This window comes from Canis lupus, chromosome 6 (assembly GCF_048164855.1).
Source record: "Canis lupus baileyi chromosome 6, mCanLup2.hap1, whole genome shotgun sequence".
In the NCBI taxonomy this organism is placed as follows: Eukaryota; Metazoa; Chordata; class Mammalia; order Carnivora; family Canidae; genus Canis; species Canis lupus.
Genome location: NC_132843.1, coordinates 43,315,171 through 43,342,489, shown reverse-complemented (window position 1 = coordinate 43,342,489; position 27,319 = coordinate 43,315,171). Strand labels below are relative to the sequence as shown.

The 27,319-nt window shown below is 56.1% G+C and overlaps 1 protein-coding gene across 10 annotated transcripts; it reads right to left on the bottom strand.

Moving 5' to 3' along the window:
• Nucleotides 1-2,058: 2,058 nt before the first annotated feature.
• On the bottom strand, nucleotides 2,059-27,243 carry PSEN2 (presenilin 2). Of its 10 annotated transcripts, none has more exons than XM_072830204.1 (12): nucleotides 27,151-27,243; nucleotides 21,674-21,757; nucleotides 17,872-18,032; nucleotides 15,239-15,624; nucleotides 13,831-14,023; nucleotides 11,965-12,032; nucleotides 11,120-11,340; nucleotides 10,377-10,475; nucleotides 7,726-7,809; nucleotides 7,261-7,362; nucleotides 3,712-3,830; nucleotides 2,059-2,748 (listed from the first exon to the last, which is right to left on the bottom strand). In XM_072830204.1, exons 3-12 carry the CDS (start codon nucleotides 18,010-18,012, stop codon nucleotides 2,593-2,595), a joined length of 1,569 nt encoding a protein of 522 aa, XP_072686305.1. In that variant the 5' UTR covers nucleotides 18,013-18,032; nucleotides 21,674-21,757; nucleotides 27,151-27,243; the 3' UTR covers nucleotides 2,059-2,592. The 10 variants fall into 10 exon arrangements, with proteins under 10 accessions (XP_072686305.1, XP_072686307.1, XP_072686309.1 ...); XM_072830206.1 differs by having other exon boundaries at nucleotides 13,831-13,972; XM_072830208.1 differs by having other exon boundaries at nucleotides 15,239-15,453.
• Nucleotides 27,244-27,319: the final 76 nt, after the last annotated feature.

The following is a 27,319-nucleotide window of genomic DNA, read 5'->3' as shown; positions in this document are numbered from 1 at the left end:
TAAATAAATAAAATCTTTAGAAAATAAATAAATAAAACTCCCTCAAAGCGAGAGCTGAGGAAATAAGAGAATGTTTTCAAGCTCCAAGCAGACACAGTGCTCACTCAGGAGGGCCACGGGGCTACGGAGAGGGCACCTGGGGGTGAGGGAACTCTGACCCTCAGCTTCTGGAGTCCCCAGCGCACACACTGTGCAAGGTGCATCCCCAGAACCAAGTCTCCGGGCTCGGGTGAGGTCATACCACAGTGCAGCTGTGGGCCTCCCACTGGCTCCTTTCCCTCCCTTGGCAGGTGGATACCCTAATTTCTCTCCAGGCAATGTTAATGCACTTTCCCGGGTATGAGGGTTAAAGATTCTTTTTTTTTTGAGGATTTTATTTACTCACGAGAGACACAGAAAGAGAGGCAGAAACATAGGTAGAGGGAGAAGCAGACTTCTTGCAGGGAGCCCGATATGGGACTCGATCCCAGGACCCCTGGTTCACGCCCTGAGCTGAAGGCAGACGTTCAACCACTGAGCCACCCAGGCGTCCCGGGATTAAAGGTATTAACCACACAACTTACTTTCTATGTGCCTGGGTAAGGATCTGCTGTTGGCATGGCCACTCAGAAGCTGTCAGACTGCTGAGGACAAAGGGTCCCACAAGCTTGGGGAGGAAGGGGAACATGCTGTCAGGGAGGGGCCTGTGTGCACTCACCCGGATGCAACCAAGCAGCTGCTCCCCGCGATATGGTTCTAACTCAAAAACCTGCCAAACCCACGATGTCCATCAATGGTGTAACCAGTCCACGGTGGACCGTCACACAATAGAACATTAAACACCTCGAGTAACTGAACCCGCGCTACATTCATGTCTCAGGAACGAAGTAATAAAATTTCAGAAGTTGTCAAGTGAGGACAGCATGTAATCATTTTTATAAAGTGAATATGACTTTTGGATCATAAGGTTTTATTTCTAAAAACAAATCTGAAGCAAACATGGAAAAAATACTAGGACTAGTTGGTTGGGGACGTGGGGAGACCCAGGCAGGGGTAGCCCCTCTCTGTTCCTTCCAGGATGTTGGAATCACCTTGGTGTCCTCCTCCTCCTGCCCCACACTGTGTTGGGGCCCAAGATTGCTGCCAGCTATGGGGACAGCTTCCCCAGGCTGGCCTCCTCAAGTAGCTATGTCCCCTGCAACAGCTCCCACGCTGTGACCTGCTCACATGGATGCAGGCCCTCTGCCTTCTGCTTGCACCCCTAAATGTAGCTTGTACCCCCAGCACCCTGGTCAGGCTTCTGACAAAGACCTATCCGCACTCAAAAAATTGGAACTTACTGTAGCTTATCTTTGGGACATGCCCCCTGCCCCCCAAACTATTTTCAATTGCCAAATTGAACAAGTTAAACCCAGGTATTCCTCCCCTTTAGACCACCAGGGACCAGCCCTCATGGCTTTTTTTTTTTTTTTCGGACCAATATCTATTAAAGTGGGCAATTTGCAAAGCACTGTGCAACACATCACATACATTATCTCGTTTCTCACAGGAGCTTTATTAGGTCGATATTGCATCCACATCTTAAAGAATACAAGTGTCAGGAAAATAAGCTCCTTGCCCATGATCTCACATGTAGGGTGAAGCCAAACCATAATACGCTGGTAATCTGTATCACACATCAGGGGTAAAACCTATATCCACGTATGAGAGAAGCATCACTGAGATTCTGTGGCCTGGGACAATATGGACAGGAAAGGGAAAAGCCAACCAGTCCATGCCCCAATCACAGCACCCAGAGATGGACACAGAAGGGATGACCACGGGGTTCCAAACCCTGCCCCCACCCAGCCCCGGTGCGCTGGTTTGTTGAGGCACGATACTGCTTGTCCCGGCTCCACATGGCCCAGCTCGGGAAGCTTCTAGTTGGAGAAATGACTGCAGAAAGACATGAGTGGTTAACCTCTCTCCTCTGTAATGGGGCCAATCTCCCGTCTGTGCTCACAGCACAGGTCCTCCCAGGAGCGGCCACGAGATGCAGAGAGCAGAGTCCACACCTACAAACACACCAAACTCCAAGAATTCCAAGAGGATTCATCTATTTATTGATATTAATATTAAGCCACTTCCCAGCAGTATCTGCTGTGACATGAACAGGACTTGGTTTCTAAAGGTAATAAAATAACGATGACATCATAGACAAAGCGTTGGGGATGTTCCACGCAGGGCAAACTGGCTTTCTTCTCCTACCAGAGCAGGCAGGTGCTAGGTGCCATCCCAAGCACGAACTCCTGGTCCCCTCCTTCACCTTGGCCCTCGGAGCATCCCGGGCTGTGGCACGAGGCCAGACAGCTTCTCACACCCTCCCCACGTGGCACAGCTGTCCTCGGTTCCTACGGATAGACCACCGGTGCTTCCAGTCGGTGAGCGGTGGTCAGGTGACAAAACCACTAGCACCAAAAAGCTGGTTCTTCCTCTTCGTCAAGTAAACACGATACTTTTTTTTTTTTTTTAAGGAAAGGAAAGTCTTAAAAACATATGGCACTAGAGTGTGAAATGACACGAGGGCACCCATTACAACTTCCCATGGCTGCCAGCCCAGTGCCTGGCCTCATGTCAGATGTAGAGCTGATGGGAGGCCAAGGTATCCATGAACGGACGCACCAAGTTGTCCGTGGAGAAGTAAAAGATGAGCCCAAATGTGATGGAAATGGGGAGGGCAGGCAGTGCCTTCTTGAACACAGCAAGCAGCAGGAGGGTCAGACACAAACCCTGCAGAACACAGAGGGGAAGTGGTGACCACCAGTTTGGATGGGGGGCAGCTAGTGAGGTCTCCGCCGGGCTCAGGTGGGTCAGACAACAGCGCTGGACATGCCACCTTCCCAGGTCCCCTCAAAGCTCTGTGACGTGCCCGAGGGGGAGCTCTCACTCTTGTTTAACACTCTGCATGCTAATGCGTGAGCCCCCTGACCCTCAGACCACCTCCCCTGCCTGGCTACGGCAGCAGCACATGTGACCAGTGGCAGGCGGGCTCCCCTTAAGGGACACGTATTTATAAAGAACTAGATGAGCTCTGCAGAAGTATCAGTGAGGGTCTCAGCAGCTGGCACGGAGGGAACCAAAGATGCTGTGGGACCCATCCCCTGGGAAGTGGCTGCTGTCCTGTCCCACCAGGCTGGTGTAGACAGGGTCCAGGGAAGGGACGGTGAACCAGAGCACCCGCCCTGTCCTTGGGTTGGGTAGGGCCTCAGGTCAGACAGTACGGAGGTGGAAGAGTTGGGGGGCCCACCACCCCAACCCCCACCCATGCTGTGAGCAGGTAGGCAATCTCTCAGGAAGACAGCCTCAGCCTTCCTGCACCAGGGCATGGAGTATATGCCGCTCGGAGCCTCCCCACCCTCTTAGGACACTTCCTTCCCCCACTACGGGTACCTGACCTCGTTGAGTCACTGCCTGGGTATAAAGTGATGGGGCCCCTCCCTACCTCACAGCACACAAGCCTGGCCAAGCCAGTGGCACCGCTGTGCGCATGGTCAGTAATGCCAGAGCCCCTCAGCCACACCTGCCCTGTCCAGACCCTCCCAAAAGCCTGGTCTCATCTCAGGGGTCTCCTGGCAGCTCTGCCCAGCCCCCATCACTCTGCCCCTCCAGGGGGCAGCAGCATCTGAAACTTCCCCAGGGATCCAGGGACCCCCAACCCAGGAGACGGGGCAGGTGCACCCCCAGCCCACTCACAATGAGGATGGCCACGAAGCACGCCAGCGTGGTGTTCCAGTCCCCGCTGCCTGTGGCCGCTGCCTTGCCCACCAGCACACTGTAGAAGATGAAGTCCCCCAGGCCGAGCTTCACGCCCCCTGTGCAGGGAAGACGGCGAGCCCATTGGTGTCGGGAGCCCCAAGAGGAAGTGGCAAAGAAGGAAGACACCAGTCCACAGCCCGGCCACTCTGCCTGGCCCACGGGACCCTGGGGGCCAGAGTCCTGTGGCCCATGGGGGTCGGGTGGGGCAGTGTCACCGCCAGCCCACCTCACCTGGCCTCTGGGACAAGGACTGCTGCCAGTGGGTAAAGGGGGCCGTTGGGCTGGGCAACCTGCCACCTGGGCTGTGAAAAGCTGGCATTTCTGACAATTCAGGTAAAACTGGTGCTTGACACTTAGTTGAGTAAGAAAAAAAAAAAAACAAAATATATCATCAGGGGTTGGTGGGAGGCGGTACGATTCAGTTCTAAGTTTAAGTTATGAGTATTTTGTAGGAAATTTAATTTCAAGAACACACATGATGCTCAGAGCTCCTCTGGCAACCCTTCCTCTTAAAAATAGGGCAGCTGGGGCAGCCCCAGTCACCGGGTGTGATCCTGGAGACCTGAGATCGAGTTCCATGTCGGGCTCCCTGTGGGGAGCCTGCTTCTCCCTCTGCTGTATCTCTGCCTCTCTCTCCATGTCTCTCATGAATAAATAAATAAAATATTTTTAAAAAATAGGGCAGCTTAACAGGTAATTAGCTTATCTCTTGCTGGTGGTAAATGAGAACTCACAGAATGCTCGTTTCCCTTAGGCAGGCTGCCGGTGTGCTCGTTTACAGGAGACTGCTCACCGTGAACAGTAAGAAAGCTTATTGAACAAGGGTGTGCCTCGTAGGCCCCTCTCCTGCCTCCTCCTGCTCACGGGGCTCCTTGGCTGGGGCAGGACCCCCTCTGGCTGGCTCCTGCCCCCAGATCACTGGCATGCCTCTGGTCCACCGCCTCCCTCGGCCTGACTTCTGTGGCCTCAGCCCTGTACCTGTCTGCACCCCGTTCCTCACTGTGGTCTGCAGGTCTCGCTCTTGCTCACACCCACCCCCTGCTTTCCTGCTCTCCCCTCTTCCTTCTTTCTTTTTTCCATCACTTCTCTCCCCAAAGAGCTCCATGCTCCCGTCCTGTGCACCTGAAAGGTCCAGAAGCTGGGGGAACCCACCAGCCTGTGCACAGAGGGGAGGCCAGTACTCAGCCTGTAGATGCACATGGCCTCAGGCTGCTCCCTGCCCAGCTCCCATCTTCCTCTGATCCTCCCCTGGCACCGTCCCCTCATCCTCACTGTGCAAGACCCGGGTGCAGCCCCTCTGTCTCCATTCCAACCCTGAACCCTCCCCAGGATCCCCCTGCAAGCCCAGGTTTCAACATATATATGATGCCAACTCTGACTCCAACCCTGGCCTTGACCCTCTGTGTGGCTGCTGCATGTCCCCCTGGAGGTCCTGAGGTGCTTCCAGCCACCCACTCCGTGTTCCCCTGGGTCGCCCCCACGTCTCCCCGGCCCCTCCCACAGCACCTCCTCCCAGCCCTGCCTGCACCAGGGGCCTAGCTTCCCTGCAGGGTCAGCTCCTTCTGCAGCCAGGGGTCCACTTGGAACGTGGCTCTGCTCATTTCACGTCCCTGCCGACACACCACGAAGGCCTCCCTGCTGCCTCTGGGGCAGAATTGGAGCCACTCCCTGGGTGCAACACACCCCCCACTGGTAGGCCCTCCTGAGCGGCTCTCTGAGCTCCCTGGGACTCCCCTCTCCCTCCTCAAGCCTCTGCCAGGGCTGCTGGGTCATAAAGAATTTTTCTGGCCCTGGTTCGTGGGAGGGAGACCACATGGCTGGAATTTCCCAAGTACCAGGAGTGTCTGTTATTCAGGATCCTAAACACTTGAGTTCATGCAAGTAGGAGGGGCTGGAGGGGTTGCCAGACCAGAAAGACCACGTGTGTGAGAAGGGGGCCGGGACTGGGCCAAGCCTGGAGACAAAGCTAGGCCCCGAGCGAGGATTCAATCACGCCTACATGAAACAACCCCAGCAAGACTCTGAAGCCTGACAAACATATCCATGTGCCAGGTGTGTGGGCATAACCTGTCCCGATGCCACATGGAGAGACGACACAGGCTGTGCATTCAAGGCCCTCCCCCACCTGCCCCTGGGTCTCTTCATACAGCTAGCCCTCTGTTGTCTCCTTTATAATAAAGCCGTAAATACAGCACTTCCCCGAGCCCTGTGGGTTGTCCTAGTGAATTACTGACACTGGAAAAGTGTGGGACCCCCAGATTTGTAGCCAGTGGCCTGAAGACTCCCCAAACCTGTGACTGGGGTGGCCGTGGACTGTGCCCTGTAACTAGTGGGGCCTGTGCTGAGCCCAGTGGTTGGTGCCCGCGTCTGTCTGTGGGGTGACCGCCAGCTCATCCTCCATGGCCCACACCAGGCCTGTCTTCTTCCCTGCACCTGCCCTGACTCCCCTGTACCTAAGCCCTCCCCAGGGAACCCACCGCAAAGCAGAGGTTAACACCTTGTATCCCTCGGTCCCATAGGCCACCCGGCACACAGTAGTGGGCCCCACACGTGTCCTAGTGTCCTTGGGAACATGCCCCTAGGTGTGTCTTCAAGATTGTCTTCTACACGGGTCCCTCCAGATCGGTCTGTTCCTGGGGGTCGCCACCCAATTCTGTCCTGTGCTCCAGAGCCCATGGCTAGTTGAGCATGGGGACAGTGCTGTTAGTGCCCTGCCCAACCTGTCCCCAGGCCCAGACACCACACCTTGTGCCCTAAGGGCTACACTGGGCCTCCTTCAGGCCATGCCAGTGCACATTGGGATAGAATTCTCCACCAGCTGCAACTCTGCCCTCTCTGGATCACATCCCTCCTCCTACAAAATTACCCCACACACACAGTGGCCCCTACTGTGCATGGTGCATAGACCAGAACCCTCACTTTGATCTCTGGGAGGCCCTCTGAGCCCCCACAAGCCGGCCAGTCCCATGTCTGCACCCTTGATCTGGTGTCCTGCCTGTGCTTCCTCTAACTCACTATGGACTGCCTACCCCACGGCCTCGACACCACTACCCGCACCTCCACCCCGCCACCCCTGACCCAGAGTTCAACCCTGGAGCTCAGCTCCGAGGTCCCCACCTCAGGTAACTTCCTGAGCCCCTGAGACCAGGTCTAGGAGCTGGGTCACTGCGACCCGGGCCTAGGGAGGGCAATCAGGGTCCACAGCCATTAGACCCAAGCCAGGCCTACATTACTCCCTGCTCCCGACACAGACACACAGTCCACACTCACATCTGCGAAATATAGGGCTTAGCCAGATCATGAGTCCCCATGGCCCGCCACCAAGACTCCACCTCTGCTGGCTTCTCCTGGACTCTTGTGCCCATCTCTCTCTGATGTGAAGAGGGGCTTCTTTGCATGTACACTCCCCTGGTCTCAGGGAGCCCCAGCTCTACCCTCACCCCCACCCTGGGCCCATGCAGACCCATCTGGGCACGACCACCTTACTTTCCTCCTCTTCCTCCAGTTCGTCCCCTGGGTAACCAGGCAGGGGGGGCTCAAAGACTTCCGGGTACGAGGGCTCCCCAAAACTGTCATACGAGTCTTCTTCTGGGTGTCCATGAGAACGCAACCATCATGGTGTGAGGCGGGGGCAAGGGAGAGAGACAAAAGCCCAGTCAGGGGGATCTCTGATCTCTGAGGAATGAGGCTGAGCCCGGGCTCCCTGGCCCCCCACCCTCCAGCCAGCCCAGCCCTGACGCAGACAGACAGGTTCTCCCCACTCCGTGGAACAAGGGAAGGGAAGCAGAGCTGGAAGTCTCCCTGCTGCCACGTGCCTGGCACAGGCCCACCAGGAGGGTGGGTTTCCCTTCCGCACCCTCTGACCCCGCACCTCCCAGGGAGGCCAGGCCAGGCCACGCGGGCGGGCAGCGGCCCTTGAGGACGACAGGCCACCAGCCTCTGGACACTCACCCATCTCTGGGTCGTAGGGCAGCTGCAGGGCTCCCTGGGAGGAGGGGTCCAGCTTGGCCATGCCCACTGTCCACACCATGGCAGCTGTGGGGACAAAAGGTGGTGCCAAAGGTGGTGCCTCAGGCGCTGCTAAGGGCAGCTGCCCCTGGGGCCCGCGCAGGACCCGCCCTTCCTTAGGGGGCCCCGGGGAGGGGTCCGGACTGGCCAGATGTGGGCACACCATGCCTTTCCTGGGCTTTCTTTGCCTCCACATGAAGACACTCCTCATGAAGACAATGAACAGTCTGGTGAATGAATTTTGTCTTATTGTGGTTAAAAAAAAAAAAAACAACATGCAACCTGAAAGGTACCATCTTAACCACACACGTGAAGTATGTTCACGTCACTGAATCAGACCTCAGAACTGCTCTCCTTCCAGCCCTGAGACTGCACCCTCTGGACACCTCCTCTCTTCCCCCTGCCCCCCACCATTCTAGCTCTATGAACGTGACTCCTCCAGACACCCCAGAAAGGTGGATCACACGCATCCTTTCATAACTAGCTTCATCCACTCAGCCTGGTGGCCTCCAGCTTATCCACAGGGCATGTGGCACAACTCCTCCCTTTTTAGGGCTGAATGATAGTCCATGGCACGTGTTCACCAAATTTCCAGCTCCCTTGGGTTCCATCCAGGGTAGGTTCGCTAGGCAGGGGTTTCCCCTGGGTTCTGTCTCCCTGGCCCAGAAACTCTTGCCTGAACTCCCAGCCCACAGTGTCTCCAAGTCTCTATCTGGCCACCCCGTGAACACTAGAACATTCCCCATGGTGGCCCTGCCGAACCCCCACTGACATCCTGGCTTCTTCCTTGTAGCTCGCACCCTTACCGTCGCAAATCCTGCCAATTCTACCTCCAAAATATCTTCAGAACGATCTGCGTCTCACAGCCTCCACCGCTGCCCTGGGGCCTGAGCACCCCCAACCTCTTGGGGTGCTAGTTACCCCCCTAACCCAGGACCTCTTCCACTCTTGCCACCATGTCTTTTCTGCCCCCTTAGCAACCTACGTGATCTTGTTAAAATATTAACATCAGCTCAGTCCAAAACCTTCCAGGAGTGTGAAGCTCACCCAGGAATAAAAGTCGAGCTCTCGCCATGGCCTGCAAGGCCCAGTGTCCCTGGACCTGCTCCCCACCCCGGGATCTGCCTCCCCTCCCCTCTGCCCCTGCCAGATTCAGCTCCCCTGGGGCCTCTGCTGGAACTCTGTCCCCTGGGCTTCCTGAGGCAGGTCTCAGGTCAAATGCCACCTATGACAGAGATTTCCTTGACCACCTGCCACACAACAGCACCCCCCACTACCCTAAAGTCCTCGGGTCTCCTACCACTTCACTTTTGACCAAGCACATCTCCCCTCTAACAATGTGCACTCCCCCGGAGCAGAGATGGTGAATGCAGAATTGAGCCCTGTCTCACAGGGTCTCTGCTCCTCCTCAGAGCGTGCCTCCAACTTGCTTTCATGCCACGGGCCACTTGCTGACATGTCCACTCCAGACTCCGTCCTGCCTCTGTAGACATTACCCAGCACTCTGCATCCAGACTGTCCACTCTGCAGACGCCTGAGCCACAGCATTCAGGCTCATGACGTAAATATGCCCATCAACAGATGGGAGGCCATCAGGACCCCAGGGCTGTGAGCCCTGTCAGGCCAGGGGCCACGTGGGTCTTGTTTCCTGCTACACCCCCAAAGCCCAGCACTGTGCTTGCCGCAAAGTGGGGATCTGACACACATCTGTTGAATAAGCATATAAATCCAAATCCCTACACACCGGCCCCGTAGCCAGCAGCAAACCCGTGTGACTTCCCTTCAGAGACTTAATTTCACCCAGCCACAGAGCTGTCGAGGAAGCACAGTGAAAAGCAGGTGCACCCAGGGCACCTGGGTGGCTCAGCGGTTGAGCATCTGCCTTCGGCCCAGGTCATGATCCTGGGGTCCCAGGATCGAGTCCCACATTGGGTCACCCACGGGGAGCCTGCTTCTCCCTCTAACTATGTCTCTGCCTCTCTGTGCATCTCTCATAAATAAATAAAATCTTTTTTAAAAAAAGATTTTATTTATTCATTTGTAGGCACAGGATATAGGCAGAGGGAGAAGCAGGCTCCTTGTGGGGAACCCGACACGGGACTCGATCCCAGGACTCCAGGATCATGACCTGGGCCAAAGACAGACATTCAACCGCTGAGCCACCAAGGTGTCCCTGAATAAATAAAATCTTAAAAAAAAAAAAAAGAAAAGAAAAGAAAAGCAGGTACACCCTGCTCCTCCAGAACCCTGCCCTCGACAGCCCCTCTCCAAAGCACCCTCTCAGGAATGTGGAGAGCTAAGTGGGTGGCCGTGGGCAGTACTCCCCACACGCCACTGGAAGTTGGATGGGATGGAACTGTGGGGCAGACCACGTCCTCTGCAGCCCCAGCCAGCCTCAACTCTCTAAGCACCTTCTAATGAGATGGAGATGCAGCTTCTCTTTGTCCCTGGAGGGTGGGGCACCCCGGGATCACCAAGGCCACCTCCTCCCCTTTAATCTAGGAAAGACAACTAGTCCCTAGTGAACTCCGAAAGCTGCAGCGGGGAAGCAGCCCCTGGTTCCCAGCTCGAAAGCAGAAACAGAGGTCACTCACAGGAGTATATCAGGGCAGGAAATATGGGCTCGTTTCTCTCCTGGGCGGTCTCCACCAGCATCCTCAGAGGCCCTTTGGGGCACAGCACAGCCACTAGATCTGCAAGAGCCAAGATGTCACGGCATGTGGTAAGTGACATTTATTCCCAAGCAGCCCAAAGAGAGAGGAGCCAGCCTGCTAACACCTGGGGAAACATAGCCCCGAGCCTCAGAGTGAGGCTCAGAGTGTGTCCCACATGCCAGCTCCCAACCCACTGGTTTACAGCCATACCCTTAAGAGTTTGTTTGTGTTGATGGAAGCCCAGAATGGGGTCTAAACGGGGTGGACTGCAAACAGGAAATTGCTATGTGACTCAGGGACCCCATGCTGGGCTTGGTGTCCAGAGCCTCCCTTTCCTTACCCTTTTAAAATGGAAGTTATCACTTCCAAGAGACACAAGAGACAAAACCATGCTAATACTCAAGTTTTGGGTGCTCATTATTTATAGGTCCTGTGCCCAGCCCTACAGCTGCTCTGAGGAGTGAATGCTTACAGCGTGCCTAGGGCTTACCAGACGTGCTATCAGCAGTAACCACATCCATGGCCCCAAGTCCAACAGCCCCCGTGCCTCACGAAGGATTAGTCAGGGAGGAAGGGGGTACCTTTCAGCACCCGCCCCTTGTATCCACCAGTGAGGACTCGTCATCCTGGACGCTGCCCCCGCCACCCACCGCCAGGGTCTGGGCCCACCCACACCCGCCTACCGTACACAGAGATGGCGCCCAGAATGACCCAGGCAGACCATTCGGGGAGGTACTTGATGAACACCAAGGCCATGAGGGCACTGATCATGATGAGGTAGGCTTGCTGCAACACCAAGGGGCCTTTCCAATGGATGCACACCATGCCCACTGCCCCAAAGTTCCAGACGGTCAGGAACAGGGTAGGGTAGTCCATGGCCACGTTGTAGGTCTTAAGCACTTCCCTGCATGACCAAAGCCAAGCCTGTGAGGTAAGAAACTCAGCAGAGACGTCAGACCCCAATCACACACAGTGCAACATCCCCTGTTTCCTGACCATTAAGTCCCCAGCTGGGTTTTCCTGACCTCTGGCTTCATTATAGACACACACACCCCCCACTGCCCGGTTCTGTGAGTCCCACATCTAATCACGTCAAGTATTTTCTGGAATAAGGGGGTGAATGTACCAATGTCTCATGCTTGACTCAACTCACACAGAGGTGTGCTGGTACCACCTGAAAGACCCTTTGCCCCTGGGAAAAGGCCTCCTGTCTCTTCCGTCTCTCAGGGCCCCAGGGTCAGGCTGCTAACCCACATCAAAGGCAACAGAGCAGATCACTTTTCCAAACGAGGAAGTTCCCAAGCCTGGCCCAAAGACTGGAATCTCTTGGGTTCATAGAGATCCTCCTCCATAGTGATTGGGCTCATTTGTTTTAAATCAGGAGCAGAAAGGGATATGGCCTGCCTCACAGCACCCTTGCCTCCCATCAAGGCCCTGGGAGGAGGTCTGGCTCTTGGAGGCTGGTGGTGGTGGGGTGCCCCTCCCCACCCAGATCCTGCGTGTCTGACAGGACCTCAGGGCTACCTACCCGAGGTAGATATAGGTGAAAAGGAACAGGAGCATCAAGGATGACATGATCAACCAGCCATGGATAAACTAGACAACAGAAATGGGTACAGTGAGCATGGGTACCCAGCTTGTGGGACTACCGCCCAAGCTTCAAGAATCTTCATTAGGCTCCTTTGTGATGACACTGGAAGGAGTGGCCACTGGACAGATATAGAGTGCAAAGAAGTTCCTACAGTTCTCTCGAGGTCACCTGGCAAGTGCACGGAATGAAAATCCTTCAGGTCCAAGCAGCCAGACCCCTGTCCCCCCTACCTTCCCCCGCCCCCACCCCGAGAGGATGTGTTGGATGACTCCCACCCACCAGGCACAGCCCTAGGCTCCAGGGAAGAAGCTAGTGGAGTCCCACTTGCCGTGTGTCAGCGTGAGGGCCTCAGCTGGGGAACACATAGCCCTTGTGACTACCTGTGAATATGTCTAAGAGCAAAAGAGCATCAGGACAAAGTGGCAGGAGACCTGCTGGGGTGCTGTCTTGGAGTGGCCAGGGCAGCCTTTAAGGGAGCTTTCTCTGGTCACCCCAGGAGGAGCCCTCCCACCTGAGGCCCTCAGAGAGACCCATGCCTCCTGTCCTGGCCAACCGGGGAGGGTCAAGGATGACAGTAGAGTAATCCTAAGCCAGTCCCTTAGCCGGCAGTCCGTGGCACAGGGGTGTCACGACCACCAGCCTCCCCTCAGGGGATGGACCGGTCAGTCACCTGCTTGACCCACCAGGGACCTCAGTGGGAACCTGGTCTACCTAGAACAAACAGCAGCCCAGGCCATGCTATGGACACAGCTACCTCTGGGATGTGTTGACCCTCCTCATCCCAGCCACCCCTGCCCCCCAGGACTGCCATCACCTCCTGCCTGAGTGCCACGGAACCTGCAGGTAAACCTCACCAATCTGCCTCCTGCCAGTCCTGGGACTGGTTGCCTGACACCCACTGACCACAGCAGTACTGGCTTCCCAGCTCCTCGATCCCCTGACCAGCTTGTTTCCAAGGGCACTGTGGCCTCTGCTCCAACCACGCAGCCCCCTATGCTGCTTCCCAGCCCCAGTGAAAATTGCCTTATTTCCACAGGTAATTATGCACTCATCAGCCCCAGCATCCTGATCAGCCCCTGTGGACAGCCCTCCTGGCATCTATCCTGGCATCTCGCCAGCAGGGATGGGCTCCAGGCCCTGGGCTGAGCCTCCTCACTGCTCTCTATCTGCTCCAGGGGGCAGCAGGCAGCCTGCATGAGGACGGCTTTAAGTCACGATTCCCAGTTAAATCTTTCTTTCAGGCCTCAGGGTTTCAGACCCTAAACAACCCCTCCCCCTAGTCTGAAAGTTAACAGTCTGCCCAGGGATAAACAAGGCCCCCAATTAGGCCAGGTGGGCCGCTAGACTGGCCTGCACCCCGGCCCCTGCTCCTCCGCTGCTCCTGGGGGCTATGCTGCAGCTACAGGGCCCTCCAGTCTCGGGGCTGCAGGACCCCACACGGCACCTGCACACCCTGTGCAGAGGAAAATAGGAAGGTTGAGTAAACCTGCAGGGGAAGTGTGGGGTGAAGGAACCCGAAAATAGAACATCTCGCTTCTTTGGAAGAAGCTGCAAAATAAAATAACTTCTGAACATGAGAAGGGGTGTGTGGAGCACAGCAATGAAGTGCTTGGGCAGGGGAGATTCTGTGCAAGCGCCAAGGATGGTGGTAGTGGGCAATCCCCACGGTGGCCAGGGTGGGGCAGAACCGAACTGAGGCGTCTGCTCTGGCAGTAGGTGACCTGGTGGGTGGCTGGGGGGCGGAGGGCTGGCGTTGGGGGCCAGGCAGACAGGACGGGGCAGCGGGGCACGGCTGGCACTCACCTTGTAGCAGCGGTACTTGTAGAGCACGACCAAGAAGATGGTCATGGCCACAATGACGCTGATCATGATGAGGGTGTTGAGCACAGAGTTGAGGAGGCGCTGGCCCACAGAGGGCGTGTCCTCGGTGAATGGTGTGTAGATGCTGAGGGAGATGGCGGGCTGCAGGCTCTGCTCCCTGCCTGCTCCATAGGGCCTGCCCGTGAGCCACCCAGCCTCAGCCTGATGCCTGAGCCCCGAGTGGAAAAGGAAGGGGCCCCCCCCAGGCCTCCCCCTCCCCACCAGACCACCCCGTCCCCACCAGGCTCCCACCCTAGTCCTCCCTCTCCTCTCCCCCATGCTCTCCCCCCTCCCCAAGGACTCCCCCCCCCCTCCCCCAGGTCTCCCATTCCCCATGTGCTCTCCTCCCATACCCAGCCCAGGACTCGCCCACTGCTTCCCCTACCCCACCCAGCACAGGCCAGCAGTGGCACCTGCTACAGCCAGTACACTTGGGAAGCCAGCCCCTGGCCCTATCCACCTGTCTGCCCGGACTGCAGAAGCCTGCTGCCTGCTAAGTGCTCACCTCCCCTGAACACTGTAGGCTGTGCCCCTCCCACCTGCTCTGCACCCCAGCCCAGTAGAGGGTGGGGCTTCTCCTCCTGCCCCTTTCTTTGGAAAAATCAAACCAAGATGAAAGGAAAGCTCCCTAACTAAAAACAATAAAAACAAGAATGCGTGGGTGGCTCAATGGTTGAGCATCTGCTTTCAGCTCAGGTCATGATCTGGGGTCCTGGGACTGAGTCTTGCTTCTCCCTCTGCCTGTGTCTCTGCCTCTTTCTCTGTGTCTCTCATGAATAAATAAAATCTTAAAAAATCAAAAAAATATAAAAAGTTCAGAGCAGGTAGTTACAGGCAGCTTGTCTGTGCTGTTGCTCCCCACTCCCTTTCTGTGTTCTTCTCACTCAAGTGATCAAAACCTCCCTCACTAGGCTGAAAGCACACTAAGAAATCACCCGGCCCACCACTCAGGTTTCCATCCACGAGAGCAGAGGCCCAGAGAGAAAACCGCCTGTCCAGTCACACTGCGTGGCATGGCATGCCCGCGCCCATGACCCTGCACCTGGGACTCCCGCTCGTGCCACAGGGTGAGAGCATGCCCTCTGCCATGAAAGCCAGCATGCCTTAGTGCTGCACCAGGGCAGGCACTGTTTAACTCGTCTAGTTCTCCTAGTATCGGGACTATTATACAAACAAGGAAACTGAGGCAGGGAGCAGCTAGGAAAGAGCCCTTGCAGGTCACGTAGCCGGGAGGCAGTGGACAGAGCAGAGTGTGGAGTCAGGTAGCAACCAGCCCAGCTCTGCACACGCCCCTGGCATGGAGCTGCAGGTGCAGGGGACCCCTGACTCCCCACGCCACTCCCCAACTTACAGCTGTCCGTTCTTCTCTGTGTAGAAGCGCACGGACTTGATGGTGGCCACCACCACAATCATGCACAGGGTGACCGGCACAAAGAGCATGATCACGTGCTTTGCCCCATACTTGAGGGTCAGCTCCTCCTCCAGGCCCGACGGCTGCCCAGGTACCCCGCCGCAGACGTAGTGGTCAGCATCATCCTCAAAGTCCTCCTCGCTGTCCTGGCTTCTCTGTGGAAAACCGCACGGTGAGGGCCACAGGCTGCGCCCACGGTGGGCTCTGCGACGCCGTGCACGGGTGTCGTGGAAGTGGACATGGGCGGTCTGAGTGGTGCTTTCCAGATGGAAGGACCAGCCTGCGGGCTGGGGTCCAGACGCACGGGTGCCAGGAGGCCAGGGCATCTGAAACGTTTACGAGGACCAGTAGGGAAGGCAGAGAGCCGGCACTAGCCACCTCACATGCAGGAAGGGGCCACAGCAGCCACAGGACAGGGCAGCCTGCAGGCCTAGCACATGCAGCTCATGGGCCTGAAGTGTTTCTAGGGATCGCCACCCCCCCCCCCCCCCCATCTTACTTCAGGGACTCAGACGCTACTCAGTTCTGGCTGAGGAGCCATAAGGATTCAAGAGGAGCCAGCCAGGTGACAAAGGAGGAAAACAGATTGCACCCACCCTAGAATAGTGAGCTCACATGGGGACTGTCCTTGACGGTAAGACGTTGGAAATTTGCGGAGGAGACATTACTTGGAACTCCCCCAACACGCACAAAATTGGGCGTGCAGAACTGGCAGCAGCAAACCAGACCCAGACGGGCTAACTGGCGCCAAGCTCCTGAGGGGCAGGGGGTGTCCATCCTCCAGGAAGGTGGGAGGGCAAGACACCCGCACACGCTGGCCCAAACCCATCTGCGAGAATTTCTGCTTCAGAATTGTGCCAATTCAGTCACTCACTGCCTTGTTAATTAGATTAACCGCCAAAGACAGAGCCAAGCACAACAAAAATTCAAAAGGACGTTGCTTTGGTTCTTTGCAGGGAGAACTGCAGCCGATGCTCAGCTAAGAAATGGCAAAGCATAAAGGAGCGGGAATGTCAACAATTAAAATGCACAGACGAGCTCCGAGCTCCGGGAGACAAGACAAGTGAGCAGTCAGGAGCGGCTGGCGGTAGCCTTGAGAGGCAGACAATGAGACCAGCTCACTGGGAGCTCAGAGGGTGGAAGGAATGAGCTCTAATTCCAACTATAGGGACTAAGGCCGGCTGGCAGGAAAAGTCCACATGGAAGGTTTTAAATACTGTAATACACAAGACTGAGGTGGGGGTTCAGGCTAATCCAGATACTTCCCCCCCAGGGCACCCCTGCCTTCATGAGGTTATAACCTCCTGCCCTGTGGGCTACAGAATTAAGATTAAACCCCTGTGTCCCCCCAAAATTCACATGTTGGACCCTAACCCCCAATGTGATGGCACTTGGGGTTGGGACCTTTGGGTGGGGCCCTCCTGATGAGATGAGAGCTCTTACAAATGGGCCCCAGACACCCACACCCCAATCTGTATAGCAGCAATGTCCACAATAGCCAAACTATGAAGAGCCCAGATGTCCATCAACAAATGGATAAAGAAAATATGGTATGTACACAATGGAATACCAGTAAGCCATCAGAAAGAATGAAATCTTGCCATTTGCAATTACATGGATGGAACCAGAGGGTGTTATGCTGAGTGAAATAGAGAAAGACAAACACTGTATGATCTCGCTCTTCGGTGGAATTTAAGAAACAAAACAGAAGCACAGAGGAAAGGACGGAAAAATAAAACAAGACAAAATCAGAGAGGGAGACAAATCATAAGAGACTCTTAACCATAGGAAACAAACTGAGGGTTGCTGGAGGGGACGTGGGTATGCAAATGGGGTAATTGGGTGATGGGCATGAAGGAGGGCATGTGATGTGATGAGCACTAGGTATTATATGCAACTGATGAATCACTGAACTCTACCTCTGAAACTAAAAATAAAATACAATAATAAAATAAAATGGCCCCAGAGAGCTCTCTGTCTTTCCTGCCACAAGGAGACCCAGGGAGAAGCCACTGACACGTGTGAACTCTCACTGGACACTGGATCTGCCAACACTGTGAACTCACACTTCCAACCTCCAGAAGAGGGAAACACATGTGCATTGTGTACAAGCCCCCAGTCTATGGTACCCCTGCTCGGTAGCCTGAACGCACCACAGCACGTCACAGCTCAACAGTCACCAATGATGCACATGCTGGTCCTGTGGCTCCCAGTCTGGCCCCTGGCCCTCTGCAGCACTCCCCCTACCTCCCTGGGCCCGTGCAACCCTCCCAGCATCCAGACTCACTCTCATGCTCCCAGAGCTCCCGCGGCACAGCACCTGCACTAGGAAGGGGAGCCTGCGGGGTGGGGGCTGGGACAGAACCATCCAGCCTGGTGGGCTGCAGATATACAGTCTACTGCAAAGCCCTCACCCACTGGGACCACAACCTGCCCTGGGAGACCCACCCTGGTGACCGGTTCTCTCCCTTAGTCTCCCCTCCCCCTGTATCAGGGCACGTCTGGCTTCCACCCAGGAGGGCCAGGAGCCCAGGGCCTGGATTCAAGGCCCCTGACTGCTGGCAGGAACCTACCCACTGGGCAGCATTTTCTCCATCCTCCAGGCCCTGCCTGGCCTCCTGGCAGCAGCGTGGCGGGGGGCTCTCAGCCGACATCAGGGATGTCCTCTCGTCACACACTTCTTCCTCACTGTCAGAGGCCATGAATGTGAGCATGGCCCTGCCTCGGGAAGCGCCTGGAAGAAGCAGCACAGGGGAGCTTGGTCCATCTTCCTGCAAGGCAAAGGCCACACAGGACCGAGGGGACAGCCAGAGGCAACAAGACCTGGACACAGGTCCCGCCTGACAACCGCCCAGGATGCATGTGTCAAGCAGCTGCTGGAAAGCAGGACTTCCCATGGGTTGCCTCTAGGGCCGTGGTAGCCTCTGGAGGGAAAGGTCCAGCTAGAAAAGTCACGGCCATTCCAAACTGCCAGCACATTCATTCATTCAATCAACAAACATCTGCTGAGCACCTGCAGTTAACAACAATCATGTGGGGCTCCAGGGTTAGGAGGATGGGCGAGAAACACATTTGTCCTTAAAAAACAAAACAAAACAAAACAAAAAAACAAAGAAAGAAAAGAAAAAAAGCCCAACAACCATCCCATGTGACTCATATAATCTAAGCATTCACCTAGAGGTACAGAAGCACAAAGAGGGAGATCAAGAATGTTTTCTAGAGAAGATAGCACCCCTGATGGAGACAGAATTTTCCAGGTGAGGGGAAAGGGCAGAGGGCATGACAGACACTCCAGTCAGGGCCTGGGGAGGTGTAGGGCCTCCTGCACCACATCCCCTAAGACAGAAGGGAAGGTGACCCCCATGAAGACCACTGTGGGAGGGGACAGGCTCTGACCCAGGACAGCAGGGTAGATGCCAGGGAGGGGACCGGACCCAGAGGGGGTTAGGAAGACAGCAGTCAGTGCTGGATGTGGCAGTGAAACACAGGCCAGAACCCAGGATGACAGCCAAGCATGGAGCCACGGGCAGAAGACAAGCAGCTCAGGGGAAAGACGGAGTCTGGAACCTGCTGAGTGGGAAGGGGTTACATGAGTTAAGATGGCACAAGGAGTCTGGGATGCAGGGGAGGAGTGAGACCATGCAGGGCAGGGTGTATATGTGGGAAAACACAGCTTAGGGCAGGCACCCCAGGGAGGCCAGGGCTGGAGGGTCTATAGGCCAACGTGGCAGAAGGGCCTAGAAGAGCTTCAGATAAGCCCTGGCAGACCTGGCTGTCCCTCCAGCTTCCTGGGCAGACCTGTTCTTCCCTCCCCCCCCAAACTCCCAGAGGCCCTGGGGGCTGAGCTTTGGGGCGCTGGGGATGGACAAAAGCCTCCATGTCAGTCCCCCCAGGACGTGTGATCTCCAAGTGACGCAGGCAGGTTCCTTCCACCAGCAGCCAGCTCTGTGTGCCTTGGCAGGGTCTGCGGCAGCTGCTCCATTCAAAGCCGATGACCTGGGCTCTGGCCAGGATCATTCTAGAATGGACCCCACCTCCATCCGCCCATGACAGGCCCGCATCTGCCCACCTCACGGATTAGGACCTGTGACCAAAGGCTCCCAGGCAGGACTCAAAATGCGACAGGCTCCCCTGATGCAGGGCACAGAGCAGAGCAAGATTAAGAGAAATGCCACGGGACTTGGCCCCCGGGCAGAGTTTATGAAACAGAACAATCAAACACATGAAGAAGCAGGCCCTTAAACAGAGCCCCACAGGGTGGTTTCCAGAGGGAGGTGGGGTGCGGGGACGGGAAGCAGGGAAGGGGAAGAAGAGACGCTTCTCGCGACACACAATGTCGTACAGGACTGCCAGAGTGCTACGCTGCCCATCTGGACGGATGGGACCCTGTATGTTAATTATACTTCAAAAATGAAAAAGAGGGGTGCCTGGGTGGCTCAGTGGTTGAGCGTCTGCCTTGGGCTCAGGTCGTGATCCCGGGGTCCTGGGATGGAGTCCTGAATAGGGCTGCCCCCGGGGAGCCCTCTTCTCCCTCTGCTTGTGTCTCTGTCTCTCTGTGTCTCTCATGAATCATAAAATCTTAAAAAAAGGAAGGAAGGAAGGAAGGAAGGAAGGAAGGAAGGAAGGAAGGAAGGGAGGGAGGGAGGGAGGGAGGGAGGGAGGGAGGGAGGGAGGGAGAGGGGAGCTGCTCAAGGAGGGTGGGGACCAGGAGCAAAAAGGTTTAATCCTTCCAATTTCTATTCTTCAGCGGCTGCCAGCAGCTAACAAGGCAGTCCCCAGGGAGCACGTCTGCCTCCCAGCGGCTCCCTGACGTCTGAAGGAGTCAGAACTAACTTAGGGATGACGGCCTCCTCACAAGAAAACAAAGGCTCCCTGGGCAGATTCCTTCCCTCATCCAGCTCCCCAAAATGCCTCCCAAACCTGCCGTGAAACTGGGCGCAAGGGGGCTATGGCTGCCGGCCACCAGGGCTGTCCTGTCGGCTGTCAGGGCAAGGGGCCTATCCAATCCCTACCCTCTGGTCTGCTGGCTGGGCAGGGACAGGTGAACACCTGACAGGGGACTGAGGACTCAGGACAGGCTGGGCCCCTTAACATGCCCTTTCTCTAAGGGGTCCATGCCACCTGGGGCAGGGGAGGGGGGACACCTCCAGCTGAGCCCTGAGCATGTACTGAACCCAATGACCGGGGAGCTGGGTACTGCTGTTCTTGCCTATTTTACAGATGAGGTAACAGGTATGAAACATGACAGGTTCAAAGTCACCCCTGAATGCAGGCAGTGAGTGATGGGTCTGTACTTAGCGTTAGGGTAGACCGCTGGGTGAAAGGCTCCATTCCAACCAAAGGTCCAGGGGTCTGCCCCTTGAGATGGCCCCTTGGCTGACGGTCAGGGGGCTAGGCCTGGCCCCCAGCTCAGGACAACAGGGGTCAGGTCATAGTCTACACCCTGTCCCCCGGTGGGGCTCAGCTCCACTCGGAGCGGAAGAACAATCCTTCTCCTGAAACCCAACCGAGCTGCAGGGGGAGAAAGGGATTTCCAGACAGAGACAGTCCCCAAGCAATGCCCACCAGGGACAAGAATGCGGAAAAACTAGGTCTCACACACCTTGGGCATTGCCACCTGGACCGCCCTTTCTGAAGGCAGTAAACAGGGGAAGCTTTAAAAACATTCATACCTTTTGATCTTGAAATGTTACTTCTCGGAATCTGTTCTAAGGAGATAATAAAACATTTTTGTAAAAACATGTTTGTTGCGGTTGTTTGTAATGGTCCAAAAAAGTAAAAATTGCCAAAACAGCCAACTCTGGCCTACGACACGTCCGTCCAATGGGGTATGTTATAGGACCACTTAAAAAACCTCCTTTCAAAGAATAGTTCATAACAGGAAACAACACGACAGGATGTTGAACGTAACAGATGTCAAACTTCACATACTCGACCATCTGAACGGTCTCAGAAAAACGCTCGTGTACGAAAGACTGGTGAGATAGATGACAAAACACCAAATGTGGTTACCTCTAGACACTAAGGCTGTAGGTCACTATTACTGCACATTTTTCTGCTTTTCTCAAACCTATTATAAACATGGATTGTCTCTAGAGTTTTATTTTTTAAGCCATTAATTTATTCTTAAAGCAGGCTCCATGCCCAGAGTGGAGCCCAACATGGGGCTTGAACTCAAGAACCTGAGATCATGACCTGAGCTGAGATCAAGAGTCGGATGCTTTATCGACTGAGCCCCCAAGGCGCCCCAAAACATTATTTTTTTAAAAGGAAATATGGAATGTCAACACCGAGACAGACTTCCTTCCCATCCTGCTGCCCCTGCATGCCCTCATTGGATGGGGGCAGGCAGGTGGACGCACAGCCCCTTTTTACCTGGCTCCTGGAGAACAGAGCAGCTGGGAGGCACACCTCTCTGCTTCCAAGCCGGAATGGAAGCCTGACGCCAATCTGAAATCCCTGGAGGGAAAATCACCACCTAAATGCCTGCGGATCAACAATCTTACTCGATATCTGTCGGCCGCTGAGCGCCAGTGACGTCAGGAACGCCCGGGTGGGGGGGCTGGGGCGGGGTGGCTCCCCAGGGCGCCGAGGCTGGTCCTACCAACCACATAGCAACCAGCCCTCGGGCTCGGCTGGGAGGGGGCCGAGGGAGCCGCGGGCGGGAGGGCGGGAGGAGGGCGGCCTTCCCGGGGACTGCAGGCGCCCCCGGCCTTAGAATGCAGAACCCACACAGCCGGGGAAGCCACCGCTTCCTCCCATTAATCAGCTGAATGGGATCGAAATGCTGAATTGGCCAAACCGGGCGAGTCTGACCCAGAGAATTCCCCCAGTGTGCCTGTGTCAGCAGCTCCTGCGATTAAGGAAACCCCGCCGTCACCCAGTTTCCTTGACCTTCTCTTGCTTTCAGAGCCAGACTGTAAAACGCCATAGTAACCGTGAGCGCCGGCGTTTTGCTCGAAAAATATGGAAATCGCCACTCCAAAAGCAAAGTGGGAGTTACCACATTTACCAGGAACAGTGGAGCGATGAGAAAGGTCAGGGTTCTGTCTATGTACCTTCTTTCTTGATTGCAGCAGGCCTAACTGAACGGGGGACCCTCACTTTCAAAGGGGGTGGCCCCTCCCTAGAGTCATCTGGACCTAGCAGCCTGCCCACAGCCCCCACGAGGTTCTCTCAAAGCCGGGGAGGTGTTTGTGACAGTGACAAAACTCCCTTAAGGAACGCCCACAGCCTCCCTGCCTGCCTGTCTCCCCAGGCCCAGGGCAGCTGATCCTGTATTTGACCTTGGCTGGCCTTCCTCCATCTGTCCACCTGAGCCCAAATGGGGATGTGCATCGCTCCCCAACAGGGAGGCAGCCTCACCGGCCAGAATGCCTCCAGGTGGAAGGGATGGAGGGCCCTTCTGCCCTCCCACATCAGACGCCCCAGGGGATTCTGATGGGGCCTCCTAAACTTTGACCCAGGCTCTAGATGGCCCTCAGAACTGTCCAAACCCAGCAATCTCCCTCGTTTTCTCAAGGAGCCAGGAAAGGTGGCAGTTTGGGGAAAGCTGCAGAGGCCAGGGCCCTAACGCACCACCTGTGGATAGGGCACAGGAAAAAAAAAGATTCTTTTAAGCGACCAAGGAGCCGTGGGATGTGATGCACACACTCCTTGGCCCAAGACCAGTGAGTTAACCTCCTGTGGCCATCTCCTCTCCTGGAAAAAGCAGAAGGAGCACACCTTGCAAGAGTCCTGTGGAACCTGGAGAGATTGTGCAAGGTGTCTGTGCAGAGCAGGTGTTCAGTAAACAGTAGTGACCATGAAGATGGAACAGATGTAGGTGTATGGCAGGAGGGGCAGGAAAGCTGCTGATGCCCCCTCGGAAGGTTATGAGATGTGCTAACCACCCCCTTCCGGACACAAGAGTTGAGAGACCAAGGTCACCCCTCACCCGGGCCCTGGGGAGACACCGTTCCCACCTAGCCCCAGCCCGAACACGCGGGCACCACGAACACCGTGTCACAGGACGCGTGCCAGAGCTGGCACAGACCTGAAAGGCCATCTGGTCAGTGCCCTATTTTGTAGTTAAGGGAACTGAAGCCCACAGGGACCAAAGCCACAGCTCTGATTCAGGTCTGCGGACTGCCCACTCCAAGCACACATGAGGCTGGCACACTCGGGGATTGGCCCAGGGCCACAGTCACACAGGCGGCCAGCACAGCAACCCCACGTGGGCTTTCTGGGGGCGCGCCCATACCTGCAAGGCATAAGCCTTTGCCTGCGTCTTTTACAGCTTCTCCAAACACAGGCAAGTGGTCGCCAAATTACAAAGGCCTCCTAGTTGTGGCCTCACCCAGGCTGTCTCCTGCCCGAACCCTTCAACCCTAGCCTGGGGGCCCACCCTGCCCTCTGTAGGCAACAGGGCTCCACATGGCACAGAGGGGGCCAGAGTCGGGGCACTGCTTCCAGATAAGTGATGGCACACTCGTGTGCTCTATACACAAGAATGCCCGTGAAGGGAACATTCTGAAGACCTACCATTTGCATAAAAAACAGAATACAAAACTTCATCTCCACCGGGATGCCCAGGTGGCTCAGTGGTTAAACTAGTCTGCCTTCAGCTCAGGGCATGATCCCAGAGTCCTGGGATTGAGTCCCACATCGGGCTCCCAGGAGGGAGCCTGCTTCTCCCTCTGCCTATGTCTCTGCCTCTGTGTCTCTCATGAATAAATGAATAAATAAATAAATAAATAAATAAATAAATAAATAAATAACATCTTTTTTCAAAAAAAAAGTTCATCTCCAGCTTCCTGTCTCCAACGCTTTAATAAAGGAATACATGTGTATGTGTGAAGTGCTGTAAATAAATGTGTGCTGAGAGTGGATATCTCAGGGCTGAGAGCTAATTAAAAAAAATATTTCCTGAATTTTCTAGAACAAACATGTGTGACCTTTATCTCTACAAAGTCAAGAATTCCCTGGGTAAGGTGTAGCAGAAAGCACTCTTCCCATTTTTCTTCCCATGCTCCAGAAGACGACCATACTGTGGCAAAGACGAACTTGCAACTCATCCTCCCAGGCGATAAAAACACTGGACAAAACACATCTCCTCCCTGACATCCTGGCATCTGTCTTTCCTGAGAACTGACTGGAAAGAAGACTTTCCCCCAGACTTTACTATGGCAGCCTTGCCACCTCCAGGCCCGGAGGCCAATGTTGATCACACGAGGCTTGAAGCCCATGTCCAGCCAAGCTCCCTCCCAGGCCCTGGCTGGGGGCAGCTTGCACCAGCCTCGGAGCCCTGACCTTCCCTCCACCAACCCTCCCTCAGCTGCTGGAGTCGGGAAACAGGTGGGAACACTTGCAGAAACACTGGTTGTCCTGCCAGTCCTCAACTAAACAGTGTCCGAACCTCAAAGCAACAGCTGAGAAACAGCCAAAAATATCTTTGGCAAAAACATGCATGTGACCTACACACACACTGCTTTGATCTGTTGAAAAAAAAAATTATTTGGGGGACGCCTGGGTGGCTTAGTTGGTTGAGTATCTGACTTCAGCTCAGGTTGTGACCTTGGGGTCCTGGGATCTTCAAGCCCTGTGTATCAGGCTTCCTGCTTAGTTGGGATTCTGCTTCTCCCTCTCCCTCTGCCCCTCCCCCTGCTTATGCTGGGGCTCTCACTCTCTCTCTAATAAATAAATAAATAAAATCTTTAAAAAAATAATTTTTATTGTTATTTTGCTTTGTCAAGTAGTTACTAATGGAAAGCACAAAGAAACGTCCTGGGCAGAAGAGCAGGGACACGGTAGGGGGTGAATGTGCGAAACTTCCCTATGCAAAAATTCAAAAGATTAAGACCCAGCCATCTGGGTTCAAATCCTGGTGCTCTGGTCACCCAACAGGACAAGTGGCTCAACTCCCTGAACTTCAATTTCTTGATCTGTAGCAGATAAAAAATAGTAGCTACTTGAGTGTGACTGTAGCTGTAAAGAGACGTAAGTACTGTACCAAGTGGCTTTTTATTGCATATGACACACTTCATGCTCATCATCAATAACTCAGAGGCTTGGGGCACCTGGCTGTTCTCAGTCGGAAGAGTGTGTGACTCTTGATCTCGGGGTCGTGAGTTCAAGCATAGTGACACTGGGCATAGAGAATCTTTAAATAAATAAAACCTTAAAAAATAAAAGTAAAAAAATAACTCAGAGGCCAAGGTAAGAGGAGCCTCTCCTTTGGCAAACTCTGTGTGCGCAGTGAGACTGGGAGCAGCCATCGAGGTGTTGAGGGGACGGGTGACAGGCATGGCAACACACAGCGGGCCTCCAGACACATGAGAGAGGCAGCCTCCAGCCAGGCTCTTTCTCAAACATAGGAACAGAGCATTCATCTCATTCATCCCCTGTACATACACCAAGTAAGACTCCAGACTTGGTGCACGGCTACTTCAACACCCAACCGAGTGGAATGTTCCCTGAAAACCTGAAACCTCATCCCACTCTGCATGCAGCAATGCTCCTGCAAGCCCCCTACTTCCAGCCCCTGACCTAAAGGCCCCCTCACGCACCCCAGGGATGAATCTGGACTGCCAGCCTGCCTGTCTGCTCGATGGATGGCAGAGGCTGCAGCTCTGAGCTGCCGCCAGAAACCCCCTTCACCAGCTGGGCCCAGAAAACACAGCTGCTGACACACCTCCGGGCTCCCACATAGCCACCTGCACGCAGAGGCACCTAAGGCTCCCACACCTGAAACAGCTTATCCAGAGCCTTTAATTAGGGCTGAAGGTCTTGGCGGAAAGCACTGGAGGCTCAGGTGTCCACAGAATGGACCTCAAGGGCATCCATAGCAGAGGCCAGGGTCTGTCCTGATCAAGTTCCTGTCAGGACAGAACCTGAGAGCCCAGGCTGAGGATTCTAAGTCAAGCTGCCTCTGCAACGTTCTGGAGAGGATGCCTCTGTAAATGGGGATGCAGTTAGTCCCCTAACCAACAGTTCATTTCTTTAAAAGGGGACATCATTACTTCAGCAGACAGGAGCGTGTCATCCAAGCGCCAAAGGGCTGAGGTCTGGTGCCAGGGCTGGACAGCACGCAGCCAGGCCAGACCACGAGCGGGTTCGGAGCCTGGCCCCGCTAGGTCCCACCTGGGTGGCCTTGGACAGCCTCGCTAGCGCGGTGGCCTGAGTCTCTTTATCCATAAAATGTGTGGGGGTGGAGGGGGGCAGCCTCTGTCTCAGGTTCCTTCGGCTTCAAAAGCTGCATCTGTAAATGCCTGATAAAACGGCCAAGCGCCGCTGATCACGGAATCGCCGGCTCCAGGCCGGGCCTGCGGCCGGTTCCCCACCCCGGCGGGAAGCCCCTGGCCGCACCCCGCCCGGCAGGGCCCCCGGCCCCGGCCCCGGCCCCGGCCCCGCCGCGCCCCCGCCGCCCAGACCCACGTGCGCTGCTCCTTTAAACGCCCGGCCCTCCGGCGGGGTCCGGCCGCGGGGAGGCAGGCCCAGGCCCGGGGGCCGCGGCCCGCGCTCCTCTAAGCGCCCCCGGCCGGGGCCGGCGCCCTGCGCCCTGCGCCCTGCGCCCTGCGCCCTGCGCCCTGCGCCCTGCGCCCTGCGCCCTGCGCCCTGCGCCCTGCGCCCTGCGCCCTGCGCCCTGCGCCCTGCGCCCTGCGCCCTGCGCCCTGCGCGCTCCCCGCCCCGCCCCGCCCCGCCCCCACGCCGGCCGCAGAGGCCGTACCCGCGCGCGCACACCGCAGCCCCGCGCCGGGGAAGGGGCCGCGACCGGCCGCGGCGAGGGGCGCGCGGGGAGCCGAGCCCCACCCCGCGCCGTCCGCGCGCTGCAGACCCGGCCCGGCCCGCGCGCCCCGGCCCCGCCCGCTCACCTGCTCGGCCGCGGCGCCCCGGCGGTGTTTACGCGGCTGGCGGAGCGCCCGTCCGGCCCGGGCCCCGGCGCCGGCGCAGACCCCGCCCCGGGCCCGCCCCCCCTCCGCCCCGGCCCCGCCCCTCCTCCGCCCCCGCCCCGCCCCGCCCGGAGCAGGGCGCTCTCGCCGG